The sequence below is a fragment of the Dunckerocampus dactyliophorus genome, chromosome 21, assembly GCF_027744805.1.
Source record: "Dunckerocampus dactyliophorus isolate RoL2022-P2 chromosome 21, RoL_Ddac_1.1, whole genome shotgun sequence".
Taxonomy (NCBI): domain Eukaryota; kingdom Metazoa; phylum Chordata; class Actinopteri; order Syngnathiformes; family Syngnathidae; genus Dunckerocampus; species Dunckerocampus dactyliophorus.
The window spans coordinates 2005858-2031499 of record NC_072839.1 but is presented as its reverse complement, the minus strand read 5'-3'; the positions used below and the strand labels follow the sequence as shown (position 1 = coordinate 2031499).

The window sequence follows — 25642 nt, the reverse complement described above, 5'->3', positions numbered from 1 at the left end:
TTGTATTGGAGAGAGTCCGCGCCCGTTATGCAATGAAATTCAGAGAGTAATGATTATAAAAGCCAAAATAATCAACCATTTGTCACCCAGCTAGACTCTCTGATGTGCGTGCAAACGTACTGTGCCAGTCTTCCTTCGTTTCTTTCATGAGGTTTCCCCATCTTTGCATTTCAGCCTGTTTTTGAAACTATTGTTTGCATCGTTGTACATGCCTTGAAATCACAGTCGAGCTATTTTATTGTGCTGCGAGAGCTCCAAAGCCCCCAGATCATACCTGTGATGTCCCAACATGGATTATGTGCTTCAATAACCGGCACCATCCTTGACTGTTGTTGTGTTGTTAATGTGCGCACAATTCAAATAAACAGCCCAAGTTGATGACGTACGGTTCTGGGTGCGGGTTTACCGTACCTCAGGTACCCCAGCTTTGTCCACAGGTGCGAGTGTGAGCGTGAATGGTTGCGCACGTCATCAACTTGGGACGCTATTGGACGGTGGAGCACATGCTGTAATATTTGGGCCGTACAACGGTCATGGGTTGTGCCTTTCAATCATTCCCACTCTTCAATGTTCCATGTTTGTGTTGTTCTGTCGCCGCCCCCCCCCTTCCAGAGAACGAAACGTAGTGTCTCCATGAAAAAGAAGAGGACCCGAAAGTCCCTCAGTAAAACTAAGGCCAAGCCCTTAAAGTTCACGGCTGCCAAAAAAACCCCGGCTAAAAAGTTTGCCGCTAAGAAGAAGCGACAGATGCCTGGCTACCAAGCCACAGCGCCGGCGCGACCCAGAGGCGCTTTTAGGGTAAAGGATCAAGTGGAGAAAGGAAACAAAAACCCATCCAGATTTTAAAAGGAAAATCTGTGATGGTAGCCTTCTCTCTCCGTGTAGAAGTAGCAGCGTCTGTGTAGTCAGCTTGAGGACCCCTTTAGCAAATAACCCCCCCAAGTCAAACCTTTGTGTTAACCCTCGCTTTATCCTTCTTTCCTTTTCCCAACATGACTCAGCTAAACAATGTAGAAGGAGATTACAATACAGGCATTGACTACGGAACTGTAGATGATTCTCAGACTCAGTCCCCCTTTGCCACGCATGGACCCAGTGAGGTAATTTTCTCTTTCATTCTCATGTATTTCACTTATTTTTATTTTTGAAACCTTTTGGGGAGGTTTTGCCCAGGAGGATACACATCTGGTATGCAAAGACACAACTTTTTCAGTGGAATCGATGTGTCTTTTGAGCTTTTAGGGACATGAACAACATTTCTATTTAGAAGTCAAAAGATTTTGACGGATTCTACCTCTGTTGTCAAAATCTATTTGGGCTGTCTGGTTGGATCCCCTTGCTAATGCAAGCCAGCGTATTGGAATGCACCATCTACATCAGCGGTGTCCAAAGTGCAGCCCCAGGGGCCATTTGTGGTCCGCATTGGCCCGCCTCACATTATAAACCAATATCATTTCACAAGAAACCTTAAAAAAAAACATAAAAAATGGAAAAATCTGCAGTAATTTTACAAGAATAAAGTCAAACTATTAAAAGAAAAAAAGTTGTAATACAAAAACCAAAACAAAGAATTGAGTAGTAATTCTAATTTCACGGGAATGAAGTCATAATATGACAAGAAGATAGAACTTTTTTTTAAAGCACCAGCAGAAATGGTAAAAACTGTAGAAATTTGAGAAGAACAAAATCAAAATATTAACAGAAAGTAAAATTTTAATGAGAAAAAGTCAAAATTTTACAAGAATAAATCAATATTATGGGGGAAAATGTCATTTTACTAGGTGAAATATGAAAGAAAAAATATATTAAGAAAAGACATGAGAAAAACAAAACTAAGTTGTAATTGTTGGAAAATTTGGTTGGGCAAAATTTTCTAACAGTACAAGAATAAAGTCAAAATATTGAGAAAAGCATTTGTAATCTAACAAAAAAAAAAAAGAGTTGTAATTTTACAAGAACAAGATTGTAATATGGGGGAAAATAATGTCATTTTAGGAGCATGAAGTTGAAATATTCAAGAAAAGACGTTTTTAAGTCGTAATATAAGAAACAAAGTAAAAATAAAGGAAAATTAGGTTTGGGAAAAAGTCAATCCTACGGGAATAACGTCAAAATATTACAAGAAGAAAAGTTGAAACATTTGGAAAATATTTTTTTTAATAAAAAGCAGAAATGGTAAAAACAGCAGAATTTTTACAAGAATAAAGTAAAAATTGAATACAAAAATGTATTTTAACGAGAAAAAAACATTTTAAAAGAATAAACTTAAGATTTTTAGGGGAAAAAAGTGTCACAAAACAAAGTTCTAATGATTGGAAAACAATGTTACAAGAATAAAGTCAAAATTTTAGCGGAATGAAGTCATAATAACGTGAAGAAAATTTACAAGAAAGTTATAATAGTAAAAAAAAAAAAAAAAAAAAGATTTTTTTTAATAATATTTTTTAAATAATATTTTTTACTATTTTTTTATAATAGAAAAAAAAGAATCAAGTCAAAATATTAAGAGGAAAAAAGTCATAATCGAATGAGAAAAATAATGAAATTAATATTATGGGGGAAAATGACATTTTAGTAGATTGCTTTCATTTTTCTTTATACGGGCCTCGCTGGAACACTTTCGGACACCCCTGATGTACACCTACAAGTACCTCCAAAGTAAGAGGCACTGTAGCTCCAAGTATTGGCCACACGAATGTGAAAGACACAGCAGGGTATAGTTTGACATACGCCCCGTTTCTCATCGCATAACAAGCTTGGTTTTGATTGAAGTGTTCTCCTAAGAGCTGTGATCAACAACAAGCAAAGCTTTTCCCTCCAGCCTTGCCTACTCTTGCCTACCGCAGCGTTTGATGAAGTGCTGGTGATTACACAAGTCTATCATTGGGCTACATGGATTAGCGCCAGCTAAACCTGTGTAATCACATTCATTTTCTTTGCTCGCCAAAACTCGAGTGGGAGTGAAAGACACGACTGTGGCGAGTGAAGCAATTTCCATTTTTTAACTATCTGGCAACAATTTTGATTGTCTTGCCATTCCAGCCTTCCTTTGCAACATGCATCCTGCACCCACACATTCCCACTGATGGAGTTAAGTCAAGCAGCGCTAGCCATTGAGCTAAAAACCCTTGGTTGTCAGCGCAGCGTTTAAGGGGTCCTGTGGCACAGCATGTGTTACATATGCATGTTATGATACGGGCAAAAGAAGGCTGAAACGGGGTGGAGTCTGTCCAGACATGTATGATTAACACCCTTTTGACTGTGATTATTTGAAGCAAAAATGGCAACACCTTCTGTATTTTTCACAAAAAGTGTAGTCCTTTATCATACTTAATCAGTTCCAGACCCGAATTTCCACGATTCCTTTTTGTACTTGGAGCATAGAAAACCTGCTTACGACCTTCTAAATGCAGGTTTTAACATCATTAGAGCCCTCTGTGCAGGAAATAACACCCCTATGGTCATCTTTACACTCCTATGACCCAATATAGTTGACATAAGAGAAAAGAAGACCTAAGACATAACACGCGCACACATACCCCTAACCGAAGCACGACCGAAATTGCTCCTTTTTGGGATACTCTAGGTGTTGCCATGCTTAATTTATTTCCATGCAAGACCAATTTGCTCAACTAACATTCTGCTGGCCGTCCTTTGCTTGTCTAACAACCCAAGGCTGTGGAGGAAGATGCGGTCGGTGATTATGTCACCGAAGCCCCTCCCGTTGCTCCAGAGCCCGCCGTTGTCCCGGAAACGGCCGAAAGCACGGAGCCCGCTGTGGAAACATATGACTTGAAGGAGTATGACCTAAAGGAGTATGACTTGGGCGAGGGTGACAACAGGTTGTATGATTACGGGGCTTATGATGAGTACGGAGCCGCCCCCTCTAAACCGCCGGCCGCCTACGACGAGGAAGTGGGGCCCGGGGTGGCTGCCGAAACGGACGTTTCTGAGAGCGCCGTAAGTACCACACCCTGACCCCCGGAGGCTGAGGGGTGTGTGCATGTGTGCACTTGGGAGGGGGTCCTTCTTTCTTCCAGTGCACATCTTTTCTCGTTGGCATGGGGAATGAATCATCGGCATGTTGCGTGTGGGGTCACTCTGATTGACCTCTGATAGGGACACATGCATCTCATTTGGGGGGGCCGGTTATCATAACAGAATTCTCACTGCAGTCCAAATGGCTCAGACCCAGTCTTTGGCCCAGACACCAGAGACTATTTGAATCAGATGAGCTTGTGGAGGACGCTTTTTGGAGACAGGAGACCTCAGTGTGACCCTCTGGGGTCCCCGGGGACTTTTATTGTCCCTTCAGGTGCATTTTTGCAAATTTTTTTACTCATAATTTTGGTTGTTACTCCATATGGAATGATTTCTTTTCTCTGAAAAATAATAAAATTCTCATTTCAAATTTGTTCATAGGTCAACCAGTCACCAGGGGGGGCAAATTTACCACCAGACATAAAACTCCTATTAAAACGTAACAGATGAATAGATTTTTTACATTTTTTTTTATTCCAATCTTTCAATCAACCTCAGTTATCGGTATGTGTTTGGAGGAAAAAAAAATATATATATATCTCTAATAAAAATAAGTACATATTTGGTATTTTCAATTAGGACAGAAGCTGATTGAACGATTTGGGCAAAAAAATGTAGAAAGAATTTTTTTTTGTCCCCTCAGGACCTCAAAGGTAGTAAATGAAGGGACTTCTAAGGGTTCATGTGCATCCTAGCATAAATACATATGTATGTTAATGCGTAATTCTAACCAATATCAGTCAAATCAAATGGAATTATGGACACAAAACATTCTTTAAGTGCAATAACAAAGCATGTTTTCCCAACAAGTAAAGATTGCGAGTAATATGCTCACGTTTACGCTTGTCGCCAGGCAGAATTAGCGTGGTATGACCAATAACAAAATGACCAGTCACCTTTGCCGCTGCTGCCTCACAAAGCAAAGAAAAGACAGGGATATTTGGCAGGAACATTTTTACATTTTAAATAAATTGTTCCAAAAACAGCCCCCAGCATGATTTTTTATTTTTTTATTTTTTAGTGTAACACACAGCCCAACTTATTCCTAATGCAAGATTCCCACTGACGCTCATATCTGTTATTTTAAATGGATGAAAATAAGTACAATCCACAGAAAACACCTGATTTGTCCCATCTAAGCCCACCTTCTCCGCTTGCAGGCACACACAAACATGTCATTCCCCATCGTGGAGGCTCACTATGTTGTGCACAAATAAGACACTGAATGCACCTCGCTTTATTTCTCTCTCTCTCTCGTGTGTTTGCATGTCATCAATGCCAACTTCTCCACATGACAGTAGATGTTCTGGTTGATCACCACTAGCCAACGCCCGCAGGGTCCAGTTTTGCTAACGATCACTAACATCCGCCTGTCTTCACCTCTTGTTGTTCTTCTTGAGTCTTTCCTCTGCCTCCGACATCCAGATGACTGTCAGCGTATTCGGGTGATGGGCTGAGCAAAATGTGTTACCTCTTTGCTTGCTGTGTTACGACAGGTCGCTGGTGCTGGTGCAGCCCTCGGCCAGAAGGGGGAGAAAGGCGAGCCGGCTGTCATTGAACCTGTAAGACCCGGAAAAGTGACCTCCGTGTCATTTCAGTCTAATTGGGATACAATAATCCCTTGTTTATCACACTTAACTGGTTCCAGACTTGACCGTGATAAGTGAATTTCCACAAAGTAGCACTCCTTATTTACAAATAAAAAATTTTTATAGTTTACGACCTCCTAAATACAGTTTAAACCTTTATTAGAGCCCTCCGGCATGAAATGACACCATTGTAGTCACCTGTACTGTCACATGTGGGCATGGGCGCAGACACGGGAGCGTAGTGCAAGTTAAAAAAAAACCTCTTTAATGGCTGCACGACCGGGCGCAAACAGGCAAAACGCTAACAAAAAGCAACAGTGCAAAAAAGGAGGCACTGTGGGGAGGAAGTAGTGAGAGGTGAAGCGGCGGAATGCAAACCGTCACAAGAGTCCAACAAGCGAACGACAATGGACCAACAAACAACAAAGACCACACACGCTCCTGAGGAAGCCAAGTCATTACAAACGAGGGCCAGCTGTGACCAGCAGCTTCCTCAGAAAGCGGTAAAGATGACTGAAAACAGCACAAAACAGGAAGCGCTTGCAAAATAAGAGTCTAAAACAGGAAATAAGGAGAACCAAAACTAAAGCATTCACTTTACACTCATATTACCCAATATAGTAGACATAATAAGACATAATATTGATGTCTTCTCTTTCTGTTCTGTACAGTACTTCCTGCGGTGGCTATCGTCTCATCAATGTAACATTACTGACACCTAGTGACCAGTGGAGAATACTACATATCATCACAACATCTTTGAATGCATTTTCTGAATGCCTTATTTGTATTGGAGTTCATTTAGTCATGTTTCGGCTTGAAAATGTTTCATTTAGGTAAAACATATGTAAAATCTGCTTTACTATTTAGAAATGGAATATTCTGGTAGTTAGAGCATCAAAAAAGCTTGTTCTTCTAAATATAGTTTTTAACATGATCAGAGCCCCCTAGACATAAAATAACACCCCGATAATCACTTTTACGCTCCTCTCACCCAATATAGTACACATATAGTACACAACACAAGAAAATAAGCTAAAAAATAAAACACAGTACTGATGTCTTCTCTTCCGGTTTCTGTACCGTCCTTCCTGCGGTGGCTATTGTTTCATCATGTAAGATTACTGACACCTAGTGACCAGTGAAGAATACCACATATCATCACAGTCGCTGAATGCATCTTCTGAAGGTCTCCTATATTTGTGTTCATTTAGCCTTTTATATGCTTGAAAATGCTTAATTTAGGCAGAAAATACAAACAATTTGCTTAAATATTTATATTTTATTTGTAACAAATATTTATAAATGGAAAATGTTTGAAGTTAAAGCATGAAACACCTGTTTACAACCTTCTAAATACGGTTTTGAACATTATTAGAGCCCTCTAGAAATATTAGGCAAAATTAGCTTAAATGTGCATATTTTATGTATGTATTATTTCTAAATGGAATATTTTGGTAGTTCGAGCATAGGGAACCCGGTAACAGCCTTCTGTTTTTTTAGCGTGATTAGAGCCTTCTCGACATGAAATAACACCCCTAGAGTCACCTTTACACTCCTATTACCCAGTATAGTACACATAATAAGAGAAAATAAGACATAATACGTACACTTTGCTTAAATATGCATATTTTTTACAAATAATAGGCCGTATTCAACCACACAACAGCATGACTAATTCATGCATTTTTGAAAAACCGTACGAGTGCGCCCGTGAAGTTCAAAGCGGCGAGTGGCAATTAGAGATGCTGCATTTGTTTCCCTGCCCTCCATCTTTCTCTGAGGCTAGTGTTTGCGGTGTGAAACAATATTTGTTTTCTTCAAGGGCATGCTGATTGAAGGACCACCAGGACCCCCCGGCCCAGCTGTGAGTACACAATCCCCCCCCCCAAAAAATGTCGTCATTGCCTGCCTGAAGTATTCTAATGTGCCTGTGTTGCTTTTCTAAAAGGGTCTTCCGGGTCCCTCAGGCCTACAAGGACCCCCAGGCACTGCTGGAGATCCTGGGGACAGAGTGAGTTGGTTTTTTTTTTAAAACGCACATGAGATTTCATTTGTAAATAGAAACGTTCTGTTGTCTAGAACGTTTCTCTTTAGGGCTCCATTGCTGCAACGCTCTCGTATGCGAGATAAATATGTAAACCTGTCAGATGGTTCATAGTTTAGTGTCAAATGCTTGTCTTACTTGCCTGTTATTTCAAGTTAATTATGATCTCAGCAGCTGCTAAAGTTAATTACAGCTAGCACAGGGTTTTAATGTGTGTGCATGCTAATCACTTAATCGGTTGTGTGACCCGCAGGTTAAATCTGCTGTGTTTGCGCAATACCTGAAAAAATGCCTTTGTCACATCGCATGAAATTGATCCACAGGGACCATTTAGTGGGTGCATTTGTTTTCAATATAAGCGTGTCATTGCGTGGTGAATACATGATTGCATCCTTTCACATGGTGCACAAATGGGCCTTGAAAGTGTGTTTCAATATTTTGCACTGGGCTATGCATATTTAATCATTGGCATGGCCTGTAAACACACACACACACACACACACACACACACACACACACACACACCGGCATCTATTGGCATGTTGGTTTTGGACTGCAGACAGCTGCTTGCAGATGGACAGGCCCAGTTTGTGTGCAGGAAGAGGAGCAAATGTTAACTAGACTAACAAGCAGCGTTAGCGTCCTGTTTTTACTGCTGCCTTCATAAGAGTCATGCAGAATTAGAATTTTGTGGTGTGTTTTGTTTTAGAATGTTAAATAGATATATTATGTTAAATAGATGCTATTCAAGGATACGTAGACAGCGCTGGTCCCGTCACTTCTATAGTCAGGCCTGCAACGTGTGGGATAGTGAGCCTTGCCTCCAAACCTGGAGAGATCTTTTATCTTCTATTCCATGAAACTTTGTGGTTGAGATTGTTACATTATTGAGTATAAAAAAATGTCAAATACATTTTTTAAAAAAGGAAAAATGAATAAAACAGCAAAAATGCCTGTGGCATTTTTTTGTTGGCCCTTAGCGCATTCTAAAATAAAACTAAATTAAATTTAAAAAAAAGAACATTTAATAAAACAAAGTGAAAATTGGTGGCCCATGGCATTTTTTTTATTGGCCCCCAGCACATAAAAAAAAAACAGCAGCAAAAATGGTGAAAAAAGAGCAGTAATTCTGTGGATGGTGTCATGGCGGGGGTTGCTGCTGTCGGGGACTTGACCCCCGGTATGCAGAGACGAGGCGGCAAGGTGCAGAAATAAAAATAATTTTATTTTGCACAAGGCAACAGGAACAAAACTAAAAGTGACAAAGGAAAAACAATTCAAAAGTAACGGAGATGGTAAGTCTAGGTGACAGCACTGGCAGAGCAACGAGGTTCATCAGCCATGACATAAACAATGAACCAGCGCCGCACATGCGATGGCACTGGCCTTTTAACCGCAGCTGTGCGGACACCAGGCACGACGCGGCTGTAACTTCCACCACACCGGAAGTACACCTCGCCAAAATAAGGCCGCAGGACAGAAAACACTCGCTCCTGTCCTGCGAAACATGACAGATGGTGCCTTTTTTAACTCATTATTAAACAAAATTAATGAATGAATGAATTGTTTTTTTTTTTAAAGGATAGTTAATAAAACAACAGCAAAAATGGAAAAAAAAAAGCGGCAATTTGGTGGACGGTGGCATTTTTTTTTTTATTGGCCCTCAGCACATTATAAATACAAATAAATACATTAATTAAACAACAGCAAAAATAGGAAAAAAGGAGCAGTAATTTGGTGACCTATGCCGTTTTTTTATTGGTCCTCAGCGCATTCTATTAAAAAAATTAATTAATTAAATTTTTAAAAAGTAATTTGTGGCTTTCTTTTTAATTGGCCCTCAGCACATTATGAAAATAAAATAATAAAAAAATAAAATAATAAAGTTTTGCGTGCACCTCAGCTCTAAATGACTCCTCCTACTCCCCGAAAAAGGTTTTTCTGGAGCATATTTTATTCAAATTCAAATTCTTTATTTTTAAAAAAGGGACAGTGTACATTAATCAGCATTTCTTTGCAGAAAGTAAATGTAGAACTCCAGACTGTTTACTCGCTCACTGAAGCAACTCCAATCATTGTTTTCTTTGACAGAACTGAAGTTAGCTTAGCAGGTTTGAAAATATGTTTTTCTTTATTTTTCTCAAGCCGCCGTGCCACACACTTTAACTGTTCCACATCTTTTGATTATATTTGACATCGACCATCCTTGCATGTGATCCACTTCAGGGTCCTCCTGGTCGTGCTGGTCTTCCCGGTGCTGACGGCCTGCCTGGCCCCCCCGGTACCATGCTAATGCTGCCAGTAAGTTCTGTCACACCAAATAAGAAGGGACAATTACTAACGGACTGCAAAACCCTTTCACCGCCTTTGTTGTTTGTGCCTAACAGTTCCGCTTCGGCGGGGATGGCGAGAAGGGTCCGGTGGTGTCGGCCCAAGAAGCCCAAGCTCAGGCCATCCTGTCCCAGGCCAGAGTGAGTACGCTAGAATGTGAATCGCAAGGATCGGATGCGTACACTGGGTTTTACTGGCCTTGCAGGATTTAAAGGAGACACGTCAAGCAGGCTGAAGAGCGACAGCATAAAAAAGGCCACTTTGAACAGATGGACAGGCGGGAGAGGCTGTTAAAAATACTCCAAGGGCTTCTCGGCCTGACAGGTGTAGAAATGATCCTTTGGTCTCTGCTGGGCTTTAGGTTTAAACATCTTTACCGACGTAGAAAAATAGATGCAATGTCACAATGTGTACGCTGACGTTCCAGGATGGCAAGTTGTCAGCCGTTTATTCGGCACGGAACGTTGAGCCAAAATGGCAAGCAGTAGGACCCTGTGGTCTGCTGCCAACCAGTCACTGAAGAAAACGTTAAAAACAGTCAAACCTCTGTTTTTGTCACTTTGTCCTGTTCCACGGAATGGAACACCCAAACAAAGCAAAAAGTAAATAACTAAATGAACCAAATAACCCGCCATGGGGCCAAAGTTTCTTGTGCCAGCACTTTGGTAAAGAAGGTGAGGAACAATATCGAATTCAATCTTGTTGTGTGGGAAGTCTTTCATTGAAAATATTTAATTGGTATTATTTATCAGATGATTGAATTGTATAATTAGTTGCTATATTTATTTATAATATGTATATGTTTATAAATAAGATTTTAACATTATAAAATGTAAAATTATAATTATTCTTGATAAAATGTTTTTTTTTAATTAATATTTGGTGTGTCTGGAATGGATTATTTGGATTTACAATATTCAAATTATTAAATAATTTAATTAAAATAATTTTTGAAATATTTTAAATATTTATTATATAGTTTTGAATTGATTTGTTACTAATTTAATATTACAATAATTAATTCAATAATTGCAAGATCATATTAATTTTATATACATTATTATTAATTATTTATTAAGTATTATTTCCTGAAAGTGTCACGATTTTTGCAAGCTTTTGGTTTACGTCGCACCTTTTGGAAGTAATTGATGACAAAAAAATGAGGTTTGCTGTACGACGAAAGTCAAGCATAATACACGGTATGACAAACATTATTAAAGATATATTAATAACTACAATTTGGAAAAAAAAATCACCAAAAAAATCTCCTACCGGCAGAAATGTGCGCCGAAATCTGTCCAAAATGTGTATCCAGTGCTGTAATGTGTACTGTGTACTGTGTAATGTATGCTGTGTAATGTGTACTGTGTACTGTGTCCTGTGTAATGTGTAATGTGTACTGTGTACTGTGTACTGTGTACTGTGTACTGTGTGTACAAATCCTAACATGACGTCTGGTCTGCTCGGCAGCTGGCGATGAGAGGACCTCCGGGGCCAATGGGCTTGACTGGAAGATCCGGGCCGGTGGTGAGTAACTTGTATTTCGGGTGTTAGCTTTGATTTGCACACCTTACGGCACGTGGTAATCCGTGCGGCGGTCAGCTTCATTCGAATAGCAACATACTGGACATATTTTTATTCCACTTGGTTGAAAATGACAAATAAAGAAGTGCGGTACGTGTCAGGTTTGGATTTGTTGTGGCATCAGCGCTTGCATGCAGACTTTGTGTTACTATCTCGGTGCCACCAGCTGCCTAGGAAATGTACTTCTGTCTGCCCCCCCCCTCCACTTCCTGGTCCTCTCTCTCTCTCTCTCTCTCGGGCTTGTTGATACACGATCCAGTCATTATCGCCTTCAAAGAGGCACAAAGACTTTTCAAGACACTTCCATTTGCCTTTCACTGGCTTCAGTCCAAGTATTATCATCTTAAATCAGACATGCATCACGTGTGCACTTTGTTCGACCTGTGAAATGTGTTCTTATGGCATAAAGATGTATGCTGATGAAAGCAATGTAGTTTTAAGCGTGTATGGAGACAGACAGGGCTTGGCTGCAGTGTTCGGGGTCTCCGCACACCTCTCAGGTACTCCATACGTTCCATTGTAGCGAATCATCGCCCCCTGCTGGTGATATTTAAACAAACCCTGCCTTGGTTGGTGACAATTTTAGAGACAAGTTGTTGACTTGATTTGTTTTCTCTCCTTTTCAAGGGTCTACCTGGGTCTACCGGACTAAAGGGTGAAAGTGGAGACCATGGTCCTCAGGTGAAACAAACACACAAAAAACTATAGAAATAAATAAATAAATAGATTTTATTTCGTTTTATTTTCATTTAAATAAATAAATAAAAGCAGCACATCCCAGGCTATTATTGGTGATTTCATTTCTTTTCATTTTATTTCAATAAATAAATAAATAGTCGGCACGTCCCAGGTTATTATTGGTGATTTTGTTTCATTTTACGTCAGTAAATAAAATGAGGCACAACCCAGGTTATTTTATTTTTATTAATTTTTTTTAATTTAAATAAATAAATAAGAGGCACATCCCATGTTATTTCACTGTATTGTATTTTATTTTAGTTCATTTAATTTTATTTTGTTGCTGTTTAAATAAATAAATAAATAAAAAGAGGCATATCTCAGATTATAATTGGTAATTTAATTTCATTTAATTTTATTTGATAAATAAATAAATAAAAGTCACGTCCCAGGTTATTATTGATGATTTCATTTCATTTCATTTTTATTTCAATAAATAAATAAATAAGAGGCACATCCCCGATTATTTTGATTTTTTCATTTAAATAAAACAAATAAGAGGCAGATCCCAGGTTATTTAATTTTATTTAATTTCTATTCAAATAAATAATTTGAGATGATTTTATTTCATTTCATTTAGTTTCAATAAATAAATAAAGAGGCACATCCCAGGTTATTTCATGTTATTTTGTTTTATTGTAATAAATAAATCAATACATAAAAGAGGCACATGCCAGGTTATTATTGGTTACTGAATGTTCCTCATGTGCTCTACAGGGTCCGCGTGGCGTTCAAGGGCCTCCGGGACAAACTGGAAAACCTGGAAAAAGGGTGAGTAAACTCAGTGACCCCCCAGCCCGCTCTCACGCTCGGAGCGTGTGTGTGTGTGTGTGTGTGTGTGTGTGTGTGTGTGTAGTTTGCACTCTGAGAGGATTACTCAGCAACCCAACAAACAATCGCTTGATACGCGCTTAAAAGCCTGCGTGGCGTCCAACCCGCCGATCAATGGCCGCTTTGTTAATCCGTCTGAAAATGCCAAAATAAGTCCGTTATCGAGCAGGGATGCGAGGGCCCGATTAGCGTCGACGTGCAGTCAACGTCTTGACCTAATTGGTTGCTAATAAACACAAAGCAATTATGAGCAAGTCACCGACAAGTCAAACTGGAGGCATCAGTTGATTTTCGATAGCGAAAAAATGTCTCCGTTGCATTTCAGCCTCATCAATAGATTTGTGTTGTAGAAATAACATCCTTGGCATTCCTTCCTGTTTCTAGGGCCGTTCCGGAGCCGATGGTGCACGCGGGATGCCAGGAGAGCCGGGCAGCAAGGTACCGCCGGCAGCAAGTCAGAAATAGTTTTTGCAAAAATATGATGCAGCTCAGGATTGGGGTGTTTCTAGGGTGACCGAGGCTTTGATGGACTCCCCGGTCTGCCCGGTGAAAAAGGACACAGAGTGAGTACAACTGCATTACAGTTCATAACAGAATTCATCCTTTCTTCCTCTTTGCAGACTTTTTCCGTATTCAGAAGACCCGACTTTTCAACACTTCGAACTCCTCCAATAAGCGACTTTTTAAGATTCCTGTGTTCCTTTTAGATAGTAATTAAACATGGTTGTCATCATGTGGCAATCATGCCAATCAGTTCAGACCATCCTGCAATCCCAGTGTGATGAGTGAACACCTGGGGGGAGGCGGGAAGGGGTGGTCAAAATAGTCATTTGATAAATGCACCTGCATGAGCCCATCAACATTATTATTGCGCCTCATCATTTCTTTTGATGAAACCGGCTGCTGAGTGCTTGGAAAGAATTCCTGCACTCAACCAGTTATTACTACATCAACTATATACACTAACAGTCAAAAGTCTGGGGACACCTTCCCATCCAATAACATGGTAAAGTGTCTCCAAACTTTTGACTAATGCTCGGGATGACGCGTTAAACTCACGTTTTTACACACGATGCCATGCAGTCACAATTAACAAAATAAAATAGCACAGGTATACCGTCGTGGATCAGCATTCACCCGCAATTTGCATGCTTTTGGTCAAAAATGTGTTTCTTTCCTCCAAAAATAGGCATTTTTTTCTGCAGGAAGCACATCTCATTAACCATAAGTTGATCATTTATAAATACCTGGTTGTAAATACCAATAAATACCAATTTATCAATGTTCATGTCTTTATGCTTCACTGAAAGCGCTTTTTTCATCCAGCACTTAGTTTGGCGGTCTTTGAACGCACCACAGCTGTGTGCCGTGTACCGTTATCATTCATTAGTGGGGGGAGTACCTTCATTATCTCGAGCTTTAAACCTGGATCGAACTGTGGCAATTGAAGAGAAAAGAAAACTTTATTGTAAATGAAAATGTTGATCCGAAATCGGAGGGGAACGTAACGCTAGCAGGAGGGTTTGGAAGGGGAGGAGGTGTGTCAAAAACAGACATTTTTATGGGCATATCAGTTCCTTGTGTTTACCTTTTTTCCACCAATGCGGGGGTCTGCCGTACAGGTGCGTGTCAATCTATTGGAATATTTCTGTCACGGTACGCAGAGACAGACGCAGAGTGCAAGTAAAAGCCCTCTTATTTAGCACAATCCGGTGCAGGAACTCACGGTAGTGCAGGGTACAGGCAACAAAAAGCGACAGAGGAAAAGGTTCTGTGGGAAAAAACACAACGGGAAGCTCTTGGGCGGAAGGAAGTTTAGGTGGCAGCACAGAGGCAATGAACCAGCGCCATCGATGGGACCGTGCTGGGCTTAAGAACCCCACTAATTGCAATTGCCAACAGCCATGCAGAGATCCATTGAGGTGATGCGGCTCCATACTACACCCGGCAGGAAGTACACCACACAAAATAAAAGCACCAGACAGGAACTCACCTTTACTGTCCTGCGGATTGACAGTTTCAATCATATTTATTATATCATTATTTTTAAAGATGTTATATATTGTTGTTAAATATTTACAAATTCATATTCATACAATATTTGATATAATTTTTGTTTTTAATCATTTATACACAATATTAACAAAAGTTGTTTGATTTCCGGACTTCATTTCAGAATAAGAGACCAATTGAAAGCTCAGGAAGTTTGTCATTATAGATTTTTTAAATTTTTTATTATTGTTCACATTTTATTAAGAATTAATTTCTTAATTAATGAATTATTATTATTTATTATGTATTTGTAGTGAATCTACAGAATGTAAAAGCTTCATTTGAACTACTACATTTTTATAAATATTAATTATATATTTTTAATTATATATTGTTTTTAATTATGTATAACTATATATTATGTTTTTTTAATATATTTATATATTTTATTTATATGTGCAATACAATTAATACATATATATATATATATATATATATATATATATTATTAAATAATAAAAAAATTTATTACACTTTTTATTTTTTTTTTAATCCACCCATCCATTTTCTATAGCGTTTATCCTCACGAGGTTCGCGGTGGTGTGCTGGAGCCTATCCCGGCTGACTTTGACGAGAGGCGGAAGTATAAAAAAATACAGAATGTATTTGGTGTCCCAAAGAAAAGGAAGATATTGTTGATAAAATGGAGATGTTTTGTTTATAAGGCAGGATAAGATCTTAGTTGCGATGCGATACGTGGATGAAAGGATATTGCTGATTTGTTTGTGTCTGCTTCTCTCCGTCAGGGCGAGCCAGGGCCAATGGGACCCCCAGGGTCCACCGGAGAGGATGGACAGAGAGTAAGTACTTTGTAGTATGCATCCTAAACAACTTATATAGACGAGCGCGGGCCAGGCGGTGACACATGAGTCACGTGAGCAGGTGACGATGGACGAGGTAGGTGAGGGAGGGAGGGAGGTAGGCTGGGGGACGGTATTGTGTTTCAATTTCCTCCCGATGAAACCAACGACCCTGCCAATAAATAACCCCCCCACTTCCAGGCCTGTTATTTTCAACAGGTCACATATGTTCCATGTGACTCTCGAGGAAACAATGAAGGTTTTTCTCCCCACAGGGCGAGGATGGGGAGATCGGGCCCAGAGGGTTGGCTGGCGAGAGTGTAAGGATTGGACTAATGCATTTTGTTATTAGTTTATTCATACAGAATGAACGGGTGCACCAACTGTATTCTTCTATTTAGCCACTAGGGGGTGCATTGCTACTATGGATAACAAGTGCATGTGTGTCATTTCCCTGCAGGGCCCAAGAGGTTTACTGGGACCCCGCGGCTCCCCAGGACCTCCCGGATCGCCTGTACGTACCACCGGCTCCCTCGCCAGCCGTTAATCCATCACTTCCTGTAATTGCTATGTGGTCAACCTTTCTTCTTCGTCCTCCGCAGGGTGTGGCCGGCGTCGACGGGCCTCCAGGTCCGAAAGGAAACATGGTAAGGCACGACTTCCTCTCTGCTGTATGTGAATATGTTCCCTCGCGGCTGGAAAAGGATGATGCAGGACTTTGCACGGCCGGGCTGGTCACATTCCTGCAGGATTCACAGCTGCGAAGTCAGAGGTCATGTCTGTGCCTCCAAGGAGCAAAAAGCCGCCTGCTCACGTCTCTGCCACGTGATGGAGGTGTTGGACACCATTTGTTATGACACTGGCCGCAATTATTCCACTAAAGCGTGATGTAAGGGCGGCCAGCTCCTCCTACAAGGCACGGATGACATCAAAACACACTCCTCATGCAGCCTGTGGAATTTGTTCATGACAGGAAGACATTTCCAGCACAGATAAGCACGCTCATCATGAAGAAATACACTCTCTCGTGCACAAGCACAACTCTTCAGTCCACCAGATGTTGACATCCATTGGAAGGATGGCTTTTATAAATTATGTTCTTTTATGACGCAGTAAATCACCATCCACCCACCCATCCATCCATCCACCCACCCATCCACCCATCCATCCATCCACCCACCCATCCACCCATCCATCCACCCATCCGTCCATCTTCCGTGCCGCTTGTCCCTACTAGGGTGGCAGGGGTATGCTGGAGCCTATCCCAGCTGACTACAGGGAGAGGCGGGATGCAGTTATGGATACATTTTTTTAATTATTATTTTAAAATGTATTATTTATTTTTTTTAATTATGTAATATCATAAAATGATATATAATATTTATTTATTACATATCATGAATACGCATTTTTATAAAGTTATGATTATACCATATATATATATGTCGATATGTAATATAATAAAATGTTAGTTATTATGTCATTATTGATAACAATTTAATATGCAATATTATATATTATATAAAAATTAATATTAATAATATATTAATTTATTTAAGTATGCATATTTTGTATAAATTGTGTTATTATATATTTTCATTATAATATATGTAATATATAAAGATACAATTTCTAAATTATTCTTTAGAATTGTTTTATTAAAATTATTTATTATTAGTATTATATATCATTCTATGTATTTTAATAATATATTTATTATTTTTAATTTTTTCTGATATAATTATGATAACTATATTGTGTTGTGTTATATGATGTCATTTAGAATTATTTCACATTTTCTACTACTCTCATTTCTAAAACTCTAATTATTCTCTTTGTATATTTCTGAAATAAATAATGTAATATGTCTAAAAATGTTTTAAAAGATTTTTATTTGTGTAAATAATTTAAAATATTTCTGTAAAAAGTCTAAAAAGTTTGATTTTTATTTTTAAAACATTTTTTGTTACTAGTTGTGAGTGCCTGTACCAGACAAATTGGATTTACAAAATTTCCTACTGGAAAAAACTAATTAATAATGAAAACGAAGATAGCGCCGTATCGGGATTGTTTAGGTTGATGGGCTACCCCAGCAAATATCTTCCTGATATTCATCTTTTCTGTGAGCATCTTGCGTGGATTTATCCTGAAGCCACATGCTAACTAACACGCACAGTCCTAGTGACACTTCTGAGGTTTGACTGTTTGTATTCCTCACTTCTCTTAGGGTCCGCAAGGAGAACCCGGACCACCAGGTCAACAGGGGATCTCAGGGACTCAGGTGAACTCATTCAATCATCATCAATTCACGTCAAAATGCTGTACACGTCAAATATTCCGGGCTAATTGCACTGAAGACACACAGGAGGGTTATCTTGGATATCTTGGGAAAGGCGCAGGACGGAGGGGGGCGTTTTGTGGGGGACGCGTTTGAAAGCATCCTATTCATGTTGGAGGAATTCCTGCAGGGGTGCCACACCTGTTGGAGCAAGCTGGAGTGTCTGGAATGACATGCAGCACACAAACACAAACGCATCCCACAATTTGGATAAAACATGATTACAAACGCTTGCAGTCGATACTGTGTATGCACAATATGCTTATTCAGCACACGCTCAAGCTTAACATTCTTCCACCAGCTCAACGCTTAACACGTACGCCATAGTATATTGTGTGTGTGTTGTCATAGCAACCAAGACTCATTTCTATTTGTGTGTTGTAACGTGCCAGGGTCTCCCCGGTCCCCAAGGCCCCATCGGACCGCCTGGTGAAAAAGTACGTACTGGTTTGATGGATGTACAGTACATTGTCATCCAACACAGTATCATCAGTGTGCTGAATAATTTGCTGAATCCTTGACCTCGTCTTGGGGTTTCTTTCCTCTGCAGGGACCTCAGGGCAGGTCAGGTTTACCTGGATTACCCGGAGCTGATGGACCCCCTGTACGTACATAAACATGGCGCTTCATGACTCCCAGCAACAGAATGCAGACATGTACCTAGGAGTATACACGCATACGTGCGCATGAGCCTTCGACATGCACGCAGCATCCGCAATGTCGCTTTGTGATTGAAATTGATGCAGAGAAGCGACCGTTAAAATCAGGATGAAGAGGCGTCATATCACGTCTTCATGTGACCATGTTTGCCCATCGGACCGCTCAGTACCATCTTGCGTCGTTGGTGTCTTTAAAGCCGTTTGTCTTTTCACAGGGTCATCCTGGCAAGGAGGGTCCAGCTGGAGAGAAAGGAGGCCAAGTAGGAACTTCTTTGTCTCTGAATACCAAAATAAGTTGAGGTTGTTAAAAACATGCATACATAGACCGGTATATACATTTTTAGTTGCCGTGAAATTATATATCTTTTTTACCGAACCCATTTTGCATTGTATTAAAAATGTATGTATATTTTATTGATTTATTTTATTCACATTTTATTTCATATATTTTTATATTCTGTCACTTTTCTGTTCACATTTTTCAAAACTGATAAAAAAAAAAACATCCTCATGTAAGTACAGTAACGCCTCAGTAAAACATTTATTTTGTTATTTATTATTATGATTAATATTATTTTCATAGCTGAATAGAATGTCATTTCCATGCTCTGTCACTTGAAAGTCAGTTATAGGAGTCCACTTTTTAAATGATTTAAACAAAACAACAACAAACAAACGTCCTCATTTAAGTACAGATAAAGCTTTGTTAAATGTTATTATTTTTATTTTTTTCATAGTTTGGATAGAATATTGTCCAATAGAGGGCACTTGAATTTTGTGTCCTGTCACTTTAAAATTTGTTTTGTTGTAAATAAAAAAAAAAAAAAAAACTAAAAAAATGATCCTAATGTAAGCTTAGATATTTATTTAATTTTGTATTTAATTTAGATAAAAACAAATATATATTTTTTTATCTAAATTAAATACAAAATTAAATAATTTTTTTTAATTATTTAAATTCTTTTTTTTAATTTTTTTATTAACAAAATATATTATTAAATATAATTTGATAAAAATATTAAATGTTTTTTTTATTTTCATAGCTGGATAGAGTATCGTCCAACATAGGACATTGCTAAATGTTCTGTCACATTAAAATGAGTTATAAAAATTATTTTTCATAAATGATTAAAAAAACAAACATCCTCATGTAAATTCAGATTTTTTTTTTTTTTATTATTTTATTTTATCCTTAGTTGGGTAAAATACTTTCTTTTATAGGACGCTGGTCAATTTTCATGTTGTGTCGCTGTGAATTCTAGCAGTGACTAATGAATGACAAAAGCAAACACATCCTCGTGTAAATACACTCAAGCTTCCACTCAAGTTCCCATGCACTTTCAATGTCCCCCCCCCAGGGTCCAGTGGGTCCGCAGGGTCCCATCGGTTATCCCGGCCCTCGTGGTGTCAAGGTAAGTTGCCTCAGGAATTGAGTTAGCCTCCTACTTTGTGTTTTTTGATTCTCATCATGGCTATGAACGCACTTTGCGTCCAACAGGGTGCTGATGGTGTCCGGGGGCTGAAGGGTTCAAAGGGAGAGAAAGTAAGTGATACGTCAGCCACTTACGTTTCTATGTTTCAGTCAACCTCATTCTGCGTGATTCATGGAACATCGTTTAAAAAAAAAAAACATCCATCGGTGATCTTAGCGGCGGGATATGATGCTGAAAATGTCCTCTTCTGATACCGTTAACACCAAAAGGATGTTTTAGGTGCCACCTGTTCTTGGCAATTCTCTGCAGCTGCACACTCGCCAGGAAGAGGTCACTCCACGACCTCCTCCAGCCGAAGCTGTCACGCTTCAGGCTTCTCTTGCTTTCAAAGAACAATTCGCTTCCTCTCCAGGCGTTTGAAGTGTTTGCCTTTTTCCTGTTTTGTGTGAGCGTGTGTGAGAATTTCAACACGTCCGTCTTTGAAATATCGGAGGCGTTGGATGGGGATCGATGCCGCCAGCGCGTCGTGTGAAATCGACGATCAGACTGTGATGCTGTTGTCTCCATAGTAACAGATATGCATGAGTGTTGTCTTTCTGAATTATTAAAGCAAAAATCCAAAGCCTTGGGGGGCGGGGTTGTCATGAATAAAGGATGGGCTTTACCTCAAGTGTGTGAGGCAGGAAGGATGTGCTGCAGCATCCAGCAAACAGAATGAAAGAGGACAGGTGACACAAGCAGACGGGGACTAAAATCTTTTTCTACAAGATTAATTTACTATTAGAAATGCAAAACTTTAGGTCGGATTTGTTCTGTGCACGTGGAGCTCATCACCAGGCATTTGCATTGGGTTGGGATACACGTGCTGGTTCACAATGTGGCCAGAAGATGGCAGCATTCCATCCTCAGCTGATGGAAGTAAACTAACCAAAAGCATTGTTGTAGGGTGAAGATGGTTTCCCGGGTTTCAAAGGTGACATGGGCATCAAAGGAGACCGGGTGAGGAAAACGTCACGCCTCCGTGTTTCCTTCACACTTCCTCGTGATATTAACTTTTTCTGGGTCGAACTGGGCATTAGGGTGAGGTTGGCATGCTGGGACCCCGTGGAGAAGATGGTCCCGAGGGTCCTAAGGGCAGAGCCGGCCCCAACGGAGAGTCAGGTCCCCTCGGTCCTGCTGGAGAAAAGGTTCTTTTCATCGATATTTGTCTGGAAAATAGCATGATTCTCCCACTTGGCTAAAGGATGACTTGAATGTGATTCAGGGTAAACTGGGAGTTCCAGGGTTGCCAGGATATCCAGGAAGACAAGGACCCAAGGTAAGTTAGCATCATTGGCCCCGAATGGCTTGTCTAAAATATGATTGAAAAATGTGATTTGCTTTTTTTAATATTGCCAATGTAACTTGGAAGATGATTTTTCATTCCCTAGTTATGAAATTTGGTGTCATATGTAAAGTCACATCATCTTGTTTTTTTTTTTTTGGTGCCAACCCTTTTGTCAAACACACCCTCTGTCATGTAGAAAATATATTGATGTGTGTCATATACTCTAGTATATCCATTCAAGATCTGGTTGCCTGTTGTGGATTTGCTAGGATTCACGCATTGGTCATACTAAAAAATAAAGTTTCACTAATTTCATCACATGTGAGCCACATGCCAGCACATGTCACGTTCACAGACAGAAAGTCAGAAATCACAAAACAAACACTATACATAACTTCCAGGTTGCTACCCTCTTTTGGGGGTCCCTAAACCCCCAAAACAAAAAAATAAGAGTTTTGTTTAACTATCATTTCAAATGCACAATTTTAGACATTTAATATTGAAGAAAAAATGAACAGCTAATTACAATTACAATATTTCACTTTTCTTTTTGACAGGGCTCGAGCGGTTTCCCCGGCTTCCCAGGTGCCAATGGAGAGAAAGGTGCCAGGGTGAGAAATGCACAAAAAATACTGATACTTATTCCATGTAATTATTATAAGCTGTACTATAAGACAAACAATGCTGGATAATGAAAGGTATTGTGTGCCAATGGATTCTTTGCTTTTCTTGTTGGTGCTGTCATAGGGTGTTGCAGGCAAAGCTGGTCCAAGAGGGCAAAGAGGGCCAACGGTGCGTAGTAATCAACGCGTCATTCACATGATTTATGCACAAAAGTCTTAGCATTTAGTTTGATTCTATGTTTTTCTTCTTTAGGGTCCTCGTGGGGCTCGAGGAGCAAGAGGGCCAACTGGAAAGCCAGGCCCCAAGGTACGTTCATTGTTACGCTCATCACCATAATAGAGAAAGTGTAAATGTGAAAAAAAGATTAAAAATGACTCGTGTGTGTTGTGTGTCGCAGGGTACGGCAGGCAACGACGGCCCTCCGGGCCCGCCTGGTGAGAGAGTAAGTCCATGAGTCTGATTAAACACGAGGCCATCAGGCTCGGTTTGGCAGTACGCTCCTTATATTCACATTTATTCATGATAGGCAGGGTCATCATCACTATTTTATAGTTTGGCCCCGAGGCAAAGTGCCAGCTGAACCTGTGTTTTTTCTTACTTATTGCTCATGTTTTAAACTCACCCGACAACTAAATACGTACAAGAAACCTAGGTGGAAAAAACATTTCCTCCACAACTGACAAAAATCACTTTTCACTTTTTCTATGTAAACAAAACTAAAAATGATTAAAATCATCATTAAAAATAAATATCCTGACTTTCACTTTTCCTGCATGAAGATTTAAAATAAAAACAAAAATAAACTAAATTATTCATTTTTGATTTTCTGTTTCATTTTTAAGTTTGAGTTATCAGTACCGTATCGGCCTTGAGAAGCAGAAAAGTATTGGTTTGAAAAAAAAAAAGAAAAAAGATATCGTGCATCTCTAGAATATTCCATTAGTTCGCTTTAATTTCCTTGAACTTACTTCCTATATTTGAGTCATTAAAGGGAACAATGACAAACACATTTTTATGACACCAATAAAACTTAAAGTGACTGCAATAAAGGCGCCCCTGATGCACATGTTCTTTTTTGTCAGGGGATGCTATAATAATCGATATTTATGCGCATAATCCTGAAAGGAAATGCTTTCGTTGTGTTTGTTTTGCATTGGGTCCGGTTCTGACTGGCATATGTATTTATGACAGGGTCCTCAAGGACCTCAGGGGCCAGTGGGCTTCCCTGGACCAAAGGGGCCACCTGTAAGTATTGATATGCACTTAAAGCCAACATATTGATTATTTCATTGCTTACAATATTAGCTAAAGTCGCAGTACCATATGCTTGCAAAACTACTGATACTGATAATAAATCATGAATATTGAATGTTTTTTCCTCATAATAGGGACCGCCTGGAAAGGACGGACTTCCCGGACACCCTGGCCAGCGTGGTGAGACAGTGAGTACCTAAAAACGTACAGTGTTATTGGGCCACAACATGCACGTTAGCGTTTACATTGCTGATTCATGGGGGTCCCTAAACCTCCAAACAAACAAAAATGTCTGACGTTTGTATCCCTGCGCCCCTGTGTCAATTCAAGTTGATCGTTTCTTGAATCGAGTTCACGGACTGGAAGGCATTTAAGTTATGGCCGCAGATTTTATTCCACGCTTGATACGCATCAGTGCTCCATCGTTTGACAGATTCTTCCAAAAAGCTTGCACATCACCCGTGTCCCTTTCCCTACTGCTACCCGAAAGACCAATCACCCTTCCTTACGCCGTTTATGGACGTAGATTTATGGCCAAAGGGCACGCCCCGCAGACATCCAATACGTGGATCGATATCAGCAATAAACATGCTCATGTGTGCCTGTATCTCTGTCAGCACACGCTGCATTGCAGGAAGCGCAAATAAAAATGAAGTGCGTTTATCTCAGTCACGTCAGTCATCGATTTTTGTTCCTGCTAAATAATACATCGATAGGCGTATTATATCACAATGATAGAGAGCTAAACACCCAGCCACACTAGGCTTAAAGCCTGCAGCCCAAAATGGCAGCCTGACGGGTGGAAACTGTTGCCAGAAGCTTAAAGTGATCGGATTTTGAGGACATTTGAACATTACCACACACCGTGTGTAGTTTAGCTTATAATACAGTTTTACCATTAAATAAACTAAAACACTGTTGTGAAAAAAGCTGCCACCGGCAGAACAGCGCCCTCACCTGGCTATGAAAAGGCAAGCAAGACGAATTAAATTACCCTAAACCATCAGATTTTTTAAATAGAAAGATCCTACAAAGAGTGAAATTACTGTACAAAGATGATAATTATTGTACGTTTGGCAACGCTGGGTGGAAAGGAGGCGGTTTAAATACATTGGGAAGGGGTGGGGACTAGAGATGGGCGATACTGCAAATTTTGGTACCGATACTAAGGCTTTTTACTTGACGATTTTGCTTTCAATTTGTTGATTATCTGATTCTAATTGCATTAAAACAGACAAACATTTGAGGCAAAGAAAACAATTAAAGTTGTTTGGGGAGCAATTTAAAAATATATACATCCAACAATATCAGACAATGTAACAATATCAACACAATCACACAATCGAATGCAAAATGGCTAAACAAAATCCAATAAAATTACAACTGGTTTGCATTCAAATCAAGCTTTACTCCAAGAACTTACTCCAAGATGTGACCTTTTGTGTGGAAACGATGTAACGATAAATATGTAAATGTAATATGTGGCAATATGTACATCGCAACAACAAAAAACGCATATTTGTAAAAATAAACAGATTTTATCACGCTAGTATCGACCCGATACCACTGCTACCCTTGATATCTGAGGCGTCCACGTCTAGTTTGGACAAGTGAAATTATACAATTAAACATATCAAATTATATACATATATAATTCTAATATATAATACATGTACAAATAATATACAGTGAATACTATTTTTTTAATTAATTTTTTTGACATTAAAAAAAGGAAAAATTAGACTTTTAAAGAGGTATTTTTTTAAATATATGCAAGATACATATGTATTTAAAATGTTGAATATTTTGGAACTTTGCTTTAAAGTGAAGACGTTTTTGTCTTCGCATCCTGGGGTCACGCCGCATGCAAGCTTAGCAAAACATAGACAAGCAATTATACTGCACCTTAGACTGAATTGAAAGAGACAAATTAGGAAATTATCAGTACAATGATCCCTCATCCTCGCGATTGCGGGTTTTTGGTAAAAAAATCT

The 25642-nt window shown here is 39.3% G+C and overlaps 1 protein-coding gene across 2 annotated transcripts in view; it reads left to right on the top strand.

Moving 5' to 3' along the window:
- col11a1a (collagen, type XI, alpha 1a) overlaps positions 1-25642 on the top strand; it is a 74756-nt gene that overhangs the window by 28635 nt on the left and 20479 nt on the right. The window contains exons 7-37 of one of the 2 annotated variants that reach the window (XM_054765940.1): positions 1002-1100; positions 3676-3960; positions 5538-5603; positions 7456-7497; positions 7582-7644; positions 9904-9978; positions 10065-10148; positions 11479-11535; positions 12220-12273; positions 13048-13101; positions 13546-13599; positions 13671-13724; positions 15960-16013; positions 16289-16333; positions 16474-16527; positions 16616-16660; positions 18241-18294; positions 18744-18788; positions 18902-18955; positions 19226-19270; positions 20369-20422; positions 20509-20553; positions 21389-21442; positions 21523-21630; positions 21708-21761; positions 22328-22381; positions 22518-22562; positions 22647-22700; positions 22792-22836; positions 23586-23639; positions 23783-23836. In XM_054765940.1, coding sequence (XP_054621915.1) covers positions 1002-1100; positions 3676-3960; positions 5538-5603; positions 7456-7497; positions 7582-7644; positions 9904-9978; positions 10065-10148; positions 11479-11535; positions 12220-12273; positions 13048-13101; positions 13546-13599; positions 13671-13724; positions 15960-16013; positions 16289-16333; positions 16474-16527; positions 16616-16660; positions 18241-18294; positions 18744-18788; positions 18902-18955; positions 19226-19270; positions 20369-20422; positions 20509-20553; positions 21389-21442; positions 21523-21630; positions 21708-21761; positions 22328-22381; positions 22518-22562; positions 22647-22700; positions 22792-22836; positions 23586-23639; positions 23783-23836 — 2004 coding nt within the window. The remainder of the gene's footprint in view (positions 1-1001; positions 1101-3675; positions 3961-5537; positions 5604-7455; positions 7498-7581; positions 7645-9903; positions 9979-10064; positions 10149-11478; positions 11536-12219; positions 12274-13047; positions 13102-13545; positions 13600-13670; positions 13725-15959; positions 16014-16288; positions 16334-16473; positions 16528-16615; positions 16661-18240; positions 18295-18743; positions 18789-18901; positions 18956-19225; positions 19271-20368; positions 20423-20508; positions 20554-21388; positions 21443-21522; positions 21631-21707; positions 21762-22327; positions 22382-22517; positions 22563-22646; positions 22701-22791; positions 22837-23585; positions 23640-23782; positions 23837-25642) is intronic. The other variant, XM_054765941.1, reaches the window with a different exon arrangement.